Below are 13593 nucleotides of genomic sequence, written 5' to 3'. Positions count from 1 at the left end.
TCCTAACTCACACCCAGTCCCACTCACCCATCACCCCCTGTGCCCCCTGTCTAACACGCACCCAGTCCCACTCACCCATCACCCCCTGTGTCCCCTGTCTAACACGCACCCAGTCACACTCACCCATCACCCCCTGTGCCCCCTGTCTAACTCACACCCAGTCACACTCACCCATCAACCCCTGTGCCCCGTGTCCTAACTCACACCCAGTCCCACTCACCCATCACCCCCTGTGCCCCGTGTCCTAACTCACACCCAGTATCACACACCCATCACCCACTGTGCACCCTGTCTAAGACGCACCCAGTCCCACTCACCCATCACCCCCTGTGCCCCCTGTCTAACTCACACCCAGTCCCACACACCCATCACCCCCTGTGCCCCCTGTCTAACACGCACCCAGTCCCACTCACCCATCACCCCCTGTGCCTCCTGTCTAACACGCACCCTGTCCCACTCACCCATCACCCCCTGTGCCCCCTGTCTAACACGCACCCAGTCCCACTCACCCATCACCCCATGTGCCCCCTGTCTAACACGCACCCAGTCCCACTCACCCATCACCCCCTGTGCCCCCTGTCTAACACGCACCCAGTCCCACTCACCCATCACCCCCCTGTGCCCCCGTGTCCTAACTCACACCCAGTCCCACTCACCCATCACCCCCTGTGCCCCCTGTCTAACACGCACCCAGTCCCACTCACCCATCACCCCCTGTGTCCCCTGTCTAACACGCACCCAGTCACACTCACCCATCACCCCCTGTGCCCCCTGTCTAACTCACACCCAGTCACACTCACCCATCAACCCCTGTGCCCCGTGTCCTAACTCACACCCAGTCCCACTCACCCATCACCCCCTGTGCCCCGTGTCCTAACTCACACCCAGTCCCACTCACCCATCACCCCCTGTGCCCCCTGTCTAACACGCACCCAGTCCCACTCACCCATCACCCCCTGTGCCCTGTGTCCTAACTCACACCCAGTCCCACTCACCCATCACCCCCTGTGCCTCCTGTCCAACACGCACCCAGTCCCACTCACCCATCACCCCCTGTGCCTCCTGTCTAACACACACCCAGTCCCACTCACCCATCACCCCCTGTGTCCCCTGTCTAACACACACCCAGTCCCACTCACCCATCACCCCCTGTGCCCCGTGTCCTAACTCACACCCAGTCCCACTCATCCATCACCCCCTGTGTCCCCTGTCTAACTCACACCGAGTCCCACTCACCCATCACCCCCTGTGCCCCCTGTCTAACACACACCCAGTCCCACTCACCCATCACCCCCTGTGTCCCCTGTCTAACACGCACCCAGTCACACTCACCCATCACCCCCTGTGCCCCCTGTCTAACTCCCACCCAGTCCCACTCACACATCACCCCCTGTGCCCCCTGACTAACTCACACCGAGTCCCACTCAGTCATCACCTCCTGTGCCCCCTGTCTAACTCGCACCGAGTCCCACTCACTCATCACCCCCTGTGCCCCCTGTCTAACACACACCCAGTATCACACACCCATCACCCCCTGTGCACCCTGTCTAAGACGCACCCAGTCCCACTCACCCATCACCCCCTGTGCCCGCCGTCTAACTCACACCCAGTCCCACACACCCATCACCCCCTGTGCCCCCTGTCTAACACGCACCCAGTCCCACTCACCCATCACCCCCCTGTGCCCCCGTGTCCTAACTCACACCCAGTCCCACTCACCCATCACCCCCTGTGCCCCCTGTCTAACACGCACCCAGTCCCACTCACCCATCACCCCCTGTGTCCCCTGTCTAACACGCACCCAGTCACACTCACCCATCACCCCCTGTGCCCCCTGTCTAACTCACACCCAGTCACACTCACCCATCAACCCCTGTGCCCCGTGTCCTAACTCACACCCAGTCCCACTCACCCATCACCCCCTGTGCCCCGTGTCCTAACTCACACCCAGTCCCACTCACCCATCACCCCCTGTGCCCCCTGTCTAACACGCACCCAGTCCCACTCACCCATCACCCCCTGTGCCCTGTGTCCTAACTCACACCCAGTCCCACTCACCCATCACCCCCTGTGCCTCCTGTCCAACACGCACCCAGTCCCACTCACCCATCACCCCCTGTGCCTCCTGTCTAACACACACCCAGTCCCACTCACCCATCACCCCCTGTGTCCCCTGTCTAACACACACCCAGTCCCACTCACCCATCACCCCCTGTGCCCCGTGTCCTAACTCACACCCAGTCCCACTCATCCATCACCCCCTGTGTCCCCTGTCTAACTCACACCGAGTCCCACTCACCCATCACCCCCTGTGCCCCCTGTCTAACACACACCCAGTCCCACTCACCCATCACCCCCTGTGTCCCCTGTCTAACACGCACCCAGTCACACTCACCCATCACCCCCTGTGCCCCCTGTCTAACTCCCACCCAGTCCCACTCACACATCACCCCCTGTGCCCCCTGACTAACTCACACCGAGTCCCACTCAGTCATCACCTCCTGTGCCCCCTGTCTAACTCGCACCGAGTCCCACTCACTCATCACCCCCTGTGCCCCCTGTCTAACACACACCCAGTATCACACACCCATCACCCCCTGTGCACCCTGTCTAAGACGCACCCAGTCCCACTCACCCATCACCCCCTGTGCCCGCCGTCTAACTCACACCCAGTCCCACACACCCATCACCCCCTGTGCCCCCTGTCTAACACGCACCCAGTCCCACTCACCCATCACCCCCTGTGCCTCCTGTCTAACACGCACCCTGTCCCACTCACCCATCACCCCCTGTGCCCCCTGTCTAACACGCACCCAGTCCCACTCACCCATCACCCCATGTGCCCCCTGTCTAACACGCACCCAGTCCCACTCACCCATCACCCCCTGTGCCCCCTGTCTAACACGCACCCAGTCCCACTCACCCATCACCCCCCTGTGCCCCCGTGTCCTAACTCACACCCAGTCCCACTCACCCATCACCCCCTGTGCCCCCTGTCTAACACGCACCCAGTCCCACTCACCCATCACCCCCTGTGTCCCCTGTCTAACACGCACCCAGTCACACTCACCCATCACCCCCTGTGCCCCCTGTCTAACTCACACCCAGTCACACTCACCCATCAACCCCTGTGCCCCGTGTCCTAACTCACACCCAGTCCCACTCACCCATCACCCCCTGTGCCCCGTGTCCTAACTCACACCCAGTCCCACTCACCCATCACCCCCTGTGCCCCCTGTCTAACACGCACCCAGTCCCACTCACCCATCACCCCCTGTGCCCTGTGTCCTAACTCACACCCAGTCCCACTCACCCATCACCCCCTGTGCCTCCTGTCCAACACGCACCCAGTCCCACTCACCCATCACCCCCTGTGCCTCCTGTCTAACACACACCCAGTCCCACTCACCCATCACCCCCTGTGTCCCCTGTCTAACACACACCCAGTCCCACTCACCCATCACCCCCTGTGCCCCGTGTCCTAACTCACACCCAGTCCCACTCATCCATCACCCCCTGTGTCCCCTGTCTAACTCACACCGAGTCCCACTCACCCATCACCCCCTGTGCCCCCTGTCTAACACACACCCAGTCCCACTCACCCATCACCCCCTGTGTCCCCTGTCTAACACGCACCCAGTCACACTCACCCATCACCCCCTGTGCCCCCTGTCTAACTCACACCCAGTCCCACTCACCCATCACCCCCTGTGCCCCCTGTCTAACTCACACCCAGTCCCACTCACCCATCACCCCGTGTCCCCTGTCTAACACGCACCCAGTCACACTCACCCATCACCCCCTGTGCCCCCTGTCTAACTCACACCCAGTCACACTCACCCATCAACCCCTGTGCCCCATGTCCTAACTCACACCCAGTCCCACTCACCCATCACCCCGTGCCCCCTGTCTAACTCACACCCAGTCCCACTCACCCATCACCCCCCGTGCCCCCTGTCTAACACGCACCCAGTCCCACTCACCCATCACCCCCTGTGCTCCCTGTCTAACACGCACCCAGTCCCACTCACCCATCACCCCCTGTGCCTCCTGTCTAACACGCACCCAGTCCCACTCACCCATCACCCCCTGTGCCCCCTGTCTAACACGCACCCAGTCCCACTCACCCATCACCCACTGTGCCTCCTGTCTAACACGCACCCAGTCCCACTCACCCATCACCCCCTGTGCCCCCTGTCTAACTCACACCCAGTCCCACTCACCCATCACCCCCTGTGCCCCCTGTCCAACACGCACCCAGTCCCACTCACCCATCAACGCCTGTGCCCCGTGTCCTAACTCACACCCAGTCCCACTCACCCATCACCCCCTGTGCCCCGTGTCCTCACTCACACCCAGTCCCACTCATCCATCACCCCCTGTCTAACTCACACCCAGTCCCACTCACCCATCACCCCCTGTGCCCCCTGTCTAACTCCCACCCAGTCCCACTCACACATCACCCCCTGTGCCCCCTGACCAACGCACACCGAGTCCCACTCACTCATCACCTCCTGTGCCCCCTGTCTAACTCGCACCGAGTCCCACTCACTCATCACCCCCTGTGCCCCCTGTCTAACACACACCCAGTCCCACTCACCCATCACCCCCTGTGCACCCTGTCTAAGACGCACCCAGTCCCACTCACCCATCACCCCCTGTGCCCCCTGTCTAACTCACACCCAGTCCCACTCACCCATCACCCCCTGTGCCTCCTGTCTAACACGCACCCAGTCCCACTCACCCATCACCCCCTGTCCCTCCTGTCTAACACGCACCCTGTCCCACTCACCCATCACCCCCTGTGCCCCCTGTCCAACACGCACACAGTCCCACTCACCCATCACCCCATGTGCCCCCTGTCTAACACGCACCCAGTCCCACTCACCCATCACCCCCTGTGCCCCCTGTCTAACACGCACCCAGTCCCACTCACCCATCACCCCACTGTGCCCCCGTGTCCTAACTCACACCCAGTCCCACTCACCCATCACCCCCTGTGCCTCCTGTCTAACACGCACCCAGTCCCACTCACCCATCACCCCCTGTGCCCCCTGTCTAACACGCACCCAGTCCCACTCACCCATCACCCCCTGTGTCCCCTGTCTAACTCACACCCAGTCCCACTCACCCATCACCCCCTGTGTCCCCTGTCTAACACGCACCCAGTCACACTCACCCATCACCCCCTGTGCCCCCTGTCTAACTCACACCCAGTCACACTCACCCATCAACCCCTGTGCCCCGTGTCCTAACTCACACCCAGTCCCACTCACCCATCACCCCCTGTGCCCCGTGTCCTAACTCACACCCAGTCCCACTCACCCATCACCCCCTGTGCCCCCTGTCTAACTCACACCCAGTCCCACTCACCCATCACCCCCTGTGCCCCCTGTCTAACTCACACCCAGTCCCACTCACCCATCACCCCCTGTGCCCCCTGTCTAACTCACACCCAGTCCCACTCACCCATCACCCCCTGTGCCCCCTGTCTAACACGCACCCAGTCCCACTCACCCATCACCCCCTGTGCCCCGTGTCCTAACTCACACCCAGTCCCACTCACCCATCACCCCCTGTGCCTCCTGTCCAACACGCACCCAGTCCCACACACCCATCACCCCCTATGCCCCCTGTCTAACACGCACCCATTCCCACTCACCCATCACCCCCTGTGCCCCCTATCTAACACACACCCAGTCCCACTCACCCATCACCCCCTGTGTCCCCTGTCTAACACGCACCCAGTCCCACTCACCCATCACCCCCTGTGCCCCCTGTCTAACTCACACCCAGTCACACTCACCCATCAACCCCTGTGCCCCGTGTCCTAACTCAGACCCAGTCCCACTCACCCATCACCCCCTGTGCCCCGTGTACTAACTCACACCCAGTCCCACTCACCCATCACCCCCTGTGCCCCCTGTCTAACTCACACCCAGTCCCACTCACCCATCACCCCCTGTGCCCCGTGTCCTAACTCACACCCAGTCCCACTCACCCATCACCCCCTGTGCCCCCTGTCTAACACACACCCAGTCCCACTCACCCATCACCCCGTGTCCCCTGTCTAACTCACACCCAGTCCCACTCACCCATCACCCCCTGTGCCCCCTGTCTAACACGCACCCAGTCCCACTCACCCATCAACCCCTGTGCCCCCTGTCTAACACGCACCCAGTCCCACTCACCCATCACCCCCTGTGTCCCGTGTCCTAACTCACACCCAGTCCCACTCACCCATCATGCCCTGTGCCCCCTGTCTAACACACACCCAGTCCCACTCACCCATCACCCCCTGTGCCCCCTGTCTAACACACACCCAGTCCCACTCACCCATCACCCCCGTGCCCCCTGTCTAACACACACCCAGTCCCACTCACCCATCACCCCCTGTGCCCCCTGTCTGACACGCACCCAGTCCCATTCACCCATCACCCCCTGGGCTCCCTGTCTAACTCGCACCGAGTCCCACTCACCCATCACCCCCTGGGCTCCCTGTCTAACTCGCACCGAGTCCCACTCACCCATCACCCCCTGTGCCCCCTGTCTAACTCACACCCAGTCCCACTCACCCATCACACCATGTGCCCCCTGTCTAACTCGCACCGAGTCCCACTCACTCATCACCCCCTGTGCCCCCTGTCTAACTCACACCCAGTCCCACTCACCCATCACCCCCTGTGTCCCCTGTCTAACACGCACCCAGTCACACTCACCCATCACCCCCTGTGCCCCCTGTCTAACTCACACCCAGTCCCACTCACCCATCACCCCCTGTGCTCCCTGTCTAACACGCACCCAGTCCCACTCACCCATCACCCCCTGTGCCTCCTGTCTAACACGCACCCAGTCCCACTCACCCATCACCCCCTGTGCCCCCTGTCTAACACGCACCCAGTCCCACTCACCCATCACCCCCTGTGCCTCCTGTCTAACACGCACCCAGTCCCACTCACCCATCACCCCCTGTGCCCCCTGTCTAACTCACACCCAGTCCCACTCACCCATCTCCCCCTGTGCCCCCTGTCTAACTCACACCCAGTCCCACTCACCCATCACCCCCTGTGCCCCGTGTCCTAACTCACACCCAGTCCCACTCACCCATCACCCCCTGTCCTCACTCACACCCAGTCCCACTCATCCATCACCCTCTGTCTAACTCACACCCAGTCCCACTCACCCATCACCCACTGTGCCCCCTGTCTAACTCCCACCCAGTCCCACTCACACATCACCCCCTGTGCCCCCTGACTAACTCACACCGAGTCCCACTCACTCATCACCTCCTGTGCCCCCTGTCTAACTCGCACCGAGTCCCACTCACTCAGCACCCCCTGTGCTCCCTATCTAACACACACCCAGTCCCACTCACCCATCACCCCCTGTGCACCCTTTCTAAGACGCACCCAGTCCCACTCACCCATCACCCCCTGTGCCCCCTGTCTAACTCACACCCAGTCCCACTCACCCATCACCCCCTGTGCCCCCTGTCTAACACGCACCCAGTCCCACTCACCCATCACCCCCTGTGCCCCCTGTCTAACTCACACCCAGTCCCACTCACCCATCACCCCCTGTGCCCCCTGTCTAACACGCACCCAGTCCCACTCACCCATCACCCCCTGTGCCTCCTGTCTAACACGCACCCTGTCCCACTCACCCATCACCCCCTGTGTCCCCTGTCTAACACGCACCCAGTCCCACTCACCCATCACCCCATGTGCCCCCTGTCTAACACGCACCCAGTCCCACTCACCCATCACCCCCTGTGCCCCCTGTCTAACACGCACCCAGTCCCACTCACCTATCACCCCCCTGTGCCCCCGTGTCCTAACTCACACCCAGTCCCACTCACCCATCACCCCCTGTGCCCCCTGTCTAACTCACACCCAGGCCCACTCACCCATCACCCCCTGTGCCCCCTGTCTAACACGCACCCAGTCACACTCACCCATCACCCCCTGTGCCCCGTGTCCTAACTCACACCCAGTCCCACTCACCCATCACCCCCTGTGCCCCCTGTCCAACACGCACCCAGTCCCACTCACCCATCACCCCCGTGCCCCCTGTCTAACTCACACCCAGTCCCACTCACCCATCACCCCCTGTGCCCCCTGTCTAAAAGGCACCCAGTCCCACTCACCCATCACCCCCTGTGCCCCCTGTCCAACACGCACCCAGTCCCACACACCCATCACCCCATATGCCCCCTGTCTGACACGCACCCATTCCCACTCACCCATCACCCCCTGTGCCCCCTGTCTAACACACACTCAGTCCCACTCACCCATCACCCCCTGTGTCCCCTGTCTAACACGCACACAGTCCCACTCACCCATCACCCCCTGTGCCCCGTGTCCGAACTCACACCCAGTCCCACTCACCCATCACCCCCTGTGCCCCCTGTCTAACTCACACCCAGTCCCACTCACCCATCACCCCCTGTGCCCCCTGTCTAACACGCACCCAGTCCCACTCACCCATCACCCCCTGTGCCCCCTGTCTAACACGCACTCAATCCCACTCACCCATCACCCCCTGTGCCCCCTGTGTAACAGGCACCCAGTCCCACTCACCCATCACCCCCTGTGCCCCCTGTCTAACTCACACCCAGTCCCACTCACCCATCACCCCCTGTGCTCACTGCCTCTGTGTCCTAACTCACACCCAGTCCCACTCACCCATCACCCCCTGTGCCCCGTGTCCTAACTCACACCCAGTCCCACTCACCCATCACCCGCTGTGCTCACTGACCACGTGTCCTAACTCACACCCAGTCCCACTCACCCATCACCCGCTGTGCTCACTGCCCCGTGTCCTAACTCACACCCAGTCCCGCTCACCCATCACCCCCTGTGCCCCGTGTCCTAACTCACACCCAGTCCCGCTCACCCATCTCCCCCTGTGCTCACTGACCCATGTCCTAACTCACACCCAGTCCCGCTCACCCATCACCCCCTGTGCTCACTGACCCCGTGTCCTAACTCGCACCCAGTCCCGCTCACCCATCACCCCCTGTGCTCACTGCCCCGTGTACTAACTCGCACCCAGTCCCACTCACCCATCACCCCCTGTGCTCACTGACCCCGTGTCCTAACTCGCACCAAGTCCCACTCACCCATCACCCCATGTGCTCACTGACTCCGTGTCCTAACTCACACCCAGTCCCACTCACCCATCACCCCCTGTGCCCTGTGTCCTAACTCACACCCAGTCCCACTCACCCATCACCCCCTGTGCTCACTGACCGGGTCCTAACTCACACCCAGTCCCACTCACCCATCACCCCCTGTGCCCCGTGTCCTAACTCACACCCAGTCCCACTCGCCCATCACCCCCTGTGCCCCGTATCCTAACTCACACCCAGTCCCACTCACCCATCACCCCCTGTGCCCCATGTCGTAACTCACACCCAGTCCCACTCACCCATCACCCCCTGTGCCCCGTGTCCTAACTCACACCCAGTCCCACTCACCCATCACCCCCTGTGCCCCGTGTCCTAACTCGCACTCAGTCCCACTCACCCATCACCCCCTGTGCCCCGTGTCCTAACTCACACCCAGTCCCACTCACCCATCACCCCCTGTGCCCCGTGTCCTAACTCACACCAAGTCCCACTCACCCACCACCCCCTGTGCTCACTGCCCCGTGTCCTAACTCATACCCAGTCCCACTCACCCATCACCCCCTGTGCTCGCTGCCCCATGTCCTGACTCACACCCAGTCCCACTCACCCATCACCCCCTGTGCTCACTGACCTGTGTCCTAACTCACACCCAGTCCCGCTCACCCATCACCCCGTGTTCACTGACCCGTGTCCTAACTCACACACAGTCCCACTCATCATCACCCCCTGTGCTCACTGACCTGTGTCCTAACTCACACCCAGTCCCACTCACCCATCACCCCCTGTGCTCACTGACCTGTGTCCTAACTCACACCCAGTCCCACTCACCCATCACCCCCTGTGCTCACTGACCCCGTGTCCTAACTCACACCCAGTCCCACTCACCCATCGCCCCCTGTGCTCACTGACCCCGTGTCCTAACTCACACCCAGTCCCACTCACCCATCACCCCCTGTGCTCGCTGACCTACTTTGGCTCCATTTTAAAATTCTCATCCTTGTTTACAAATCCCTCCATGGCCCTCTCCCCTCCCTATCTCTAACCTCCTCCAGCCCCACAAACCCATCCCCCCACCACCCCACACACCCACCCCCCCCTCCGAGATGTCTGCGCTCCTCTAATTCTGCCCTCCTGACCATCCCTGATTATAATCGCTCCCCCATCGGTGGCCGTGCCTTCAGCTGGCACTTCCCCCTCTCAGTGCCCCCCTCCCTCAGTGACCCCCTCTCAGTGCCCCCTCCCTCAGTGACCCCCTCTCAGTGCCCCCCTCCCTCAGTGACCCCCTCTCAGTGCCCCCTCCCTCAGTGACCCCCTCTCAGTGCCCCCCTCCTCAGTGACCCCCTCTCAGTGCCCCCCTCCCTCAGTGACCCCCTCTCAGTGCCCCCCTCCCTCAGTGACCCCCTCTCAGTGCCCCCTCCCTCAGTGACCCCACTCTCTCAATGACTCGACGCTCAGTGCCCCCCCCCCGTGCCCCATGGTGCCCCTCCTCCTCAGTGAGCCGCCCTGTGGTGCCCCCCTTTCTCAGTGCCACCTCCCGCCCCCTTCATCAGTGACCCCCCCCTCGGTGCCCCCCCACAGTGCCCCCCTCTCTCAGTGCCCCCTCCCTCGGTGCCCCCCCCGCAGTGCCCCTCCCTCGGTGCCCCCCCCGCAGTGCCCCCCTCTCTGTGCCCCCCCCCTCAGTGCCCCCTTCCTCAGTGACACCCCCCCTTGGTGCCCCCCTCTCTGTGCCCCCTCCCTCGGTGCCCCCTCTCTCAGTGCCCCCCTCTTGCAGTGCCCCCCCCGCAGTGCCCCCGCAGTGCCCCTCTCTCAGTGCCCCCTCCCTCGGTGCCCCCTCTCTCAGTGCCCCCCTCTCGCAGTGCCCCCCCCCGCAGTGCCCCCCGCAGTGCCCCTCTCTCAGTGCCCCCTCCCTCGGTGCCCCCTCCCTCGGTGCCCCCTCTCTCAGTGCCCCCCCCGCAGTGCCCCCCGCAGTGCCCCTCTCTCAGTGCCCCCTCCCTCGGTGCCCCCTCTCTCAGTGCCCCCTCTCGCAGTGCCCCCCCCGCAGTGCCCCCCGCAGTGCCCCTCTCTCAGTGCCCCCTCCCTCGGTGCCCCCTCCCTCGGTGCCCCTCTCTCAGTGCCCCCCTCTCTCAGTGCCCCCCTCTCGCAGTGCCCCCCCCGCAGTGCCCCCCTCCCTCGGTGCCCCCCCCGCAGTGCCCCCTCTCTCAGTGCCCCCCTCTCTCAGTGCCCCCCTCTCTCAGTGCCCCCCCCTCTCAGTGCCCCCCCCTCTCAGTGCAACCCTCCCACCCCTCCCCCCGCGGTGACCCACCTCTCCCGGTGCAATAGCAGCAGCTCCGGCCGATCCCTCAACCAGACTCTGACCCTGTGAGAAAAAGCAGCAAACGTTAGTGTCTCCCAGTAACCCCCTCCCCCTTCCCCCCTCCACCCCCGCTCCCTCACCCCCAGCCTCCCCCTCCCCCTCCCCCCTCCACCCCCAGCCTCCCCCTCCCCCTCCCCCCTCCACCCCCAGCCTCACACTCCCCCTCCACCACCAGCCTCCCCCTCCCCCGCACACTCCCCCTCCACCCCCAGCCTCCCCTCCCCCGCTCCCTCCCCCTCCACACCCAGCCTCCCCCGCTCCCTCACCACTTCCCATCTCCCCTCCCCCTCCCCCCCCCCCCTCCACCCCCTCCTATGGAACCACTTTTTAAAAAAGGGAGGGAGAGAGAAAACGGGTAATTATAGACCGTTTAGCCTGACATCAGGAGTGGGGAAAATGTTGGAATGAATTATTAAGGATGAAATAGCAGCACATTTGGAAAGCAGTGACAGGATCGGTCCAAGTCAGCATGGATTTATGAAAGGGAAATCCTGCTTGACAAATCTTCTGGAATTTTTGAGGATGTAACTAGTAGAGTGGACAAGGGAGAACCAGTGGGTGTGGTGTATTTGGACTTTCAAAAGACTTTTGACAAGGTCCCACACAAGAGATTGGTGTGCAAAATTAAAGCACATGGTATTGGGGTAATGTACTGACGTGGATAGAGAACTGGTTGGCAGACAGGAAGCAGAGAGTCGGGATAAACGGGTCCTTTTCAGAATGGCAGGCAGTGACTAGTGGAGTACCGCAGGGCTCAGTGCTGGGACCCCAGCTCTTTACAATATATATTAATGATTTAGATGAAGGAATTGAGTGTAATATCTCCAAGTTTGCAGATGACACTAAGCTGGGTGGCGGTGTGAGCTGTGAGGGGGACGCTAAGAGGCTGCAGGGTGACTGGGACAGGTTAGGTGATAAGGCAAATGCATGGCAGATGCAGTATAATGTGGATAAATGTGAGGTTATCCACTTTGGGGGCAAAACCACAAAGGCAGAATATTATCTGAATGGCGACAGATTAGGAAAAGGGGGAGGTGCAACAAGACCTGGGTGTCATGGTTCATCAGTCATTGAAGGTTGGCATGCAGGTCCAGCAGGCGGTGAAGAAAGCAAATGGTATGTTGGCCTTCATAGCTAGGGGATTTGAGTACAGGGGCAGGGAGGTGTTGCTACAGTTGTACAGGGCCTGAGTGAGGCCTCACCTGGAATATTGTGTTCAGTTTTGGTCTCCTAACCTGAGGAAGGACATTCTTGCTATTGAGGGAGTGCAGCGAAGGTTCACCAGACTGATTCCCGGGATGGTGGGACTGACATATGAGGAGAGACTGGATCAACTGGGCTTGTATTCACTGGAGTTTAGAAGGATGAGAGGGGATCCCAGATACATATAAGATCCTGACGGGACTGGACAGGTTAGATGCGGGTAGATTGTTCCCGATGTTGGGGAAGTCCAGAACCAGGGACACAGTCTTACGATAAGGGGTAAGCCATTTAGGACTGAGATGAGGAGGAACTTCTTCACTCAGAGTTGTTAACCTGTGGAATTCCCTGCCGCAGAGAGTTGTTGATGTCAGTTCATTGGATATATTCAAGAGGGAGTTAGATATGGCCCTTACGGCTCACGGGATCAGGGGGTATGGAGAAAAGCAGGAAAGGGGTACTGAGGGAATGATCAGCCATGATCTTATTGAATGGTGGTGCAGGCTCGAAGGGCCGAATGGCCTACTCCTGCACCTATTTTCTATGTTTTTCTCATCCTCTCACTTCCTCTCACCCATACCTCTCCCCTCATCCCTGTTTACTTCTCCTCCCTCTGCTCACACCTCCTCTCCCTCCTACCTGTAATCCTCCTCCCCTCAATGTCCCTCTCTCTTTCTTCCCCTCCTCCATCCTTCTCTCCCTTCTCCTTCCTCTCCTCCCCTCTCCGTTCCCTTCGCCTCTCCTTGATTCTTCACTCCATTGCTTCGCAGCCGCTCGCTCCGGCCCGCGGGGTCTGTGAGAGTCGGCACTGGACAGTCGGGGGGGGGGGGGGGCGCGGTCAGTGCCCTGTGTCGGGGGAGGGGGGGGGTCAGTGCCCTGTGTCGGGGGAGGGGGGGTCAGTGCCCTGTGT

At 61.7% G+C, this 13593-nt stretch overlaps 1 protein-coding gene across 1 annotated transcript; it reads left to right on the top strand.

The window, feature by feature from the left end:
• Window positions 1-11001: 11001 nt before the first annotated feature.
• On the top strand, window positions 11002-11379 carry LOC139242906 (small proline-rich protein 2G-like; the record flags this gene model as incomplete). Its single annotated transcript, XM_070870547.1, has 2 exons — window positions 11002-11097; window positions 11318-11379. Coding segments are annotated over 2 exons (158 nt in total), but the record flags the coding sequence as incomplete, so codon positions are not given.
• Window positions 11380-13593: the final 2214 nt, after the last annotated feature.

This window comes from Pristiophorus japonicus, unplaced genomic scaffold (assembly GCF_044704955.1).
Source record: "Pristiophorus japonicus isolate sPriJap1 unplaced genomic scaffold, sPriJap1.hap1 HAP1_SCAFFOLD_1528, whole genome shotgun sequence".
Classification (NCBI taxonomy): Eukaryota; Metazoa; Chordata; class Chondrichthyes; family Pristiophoridae; genus Pristiophorus; species Pristiophorus japonicus.
The sequence above is the reverse complement of the archived record's forward strand: the minus strand, read 5'-3'. Positions and strand labels throughout refer to the sequence as shown.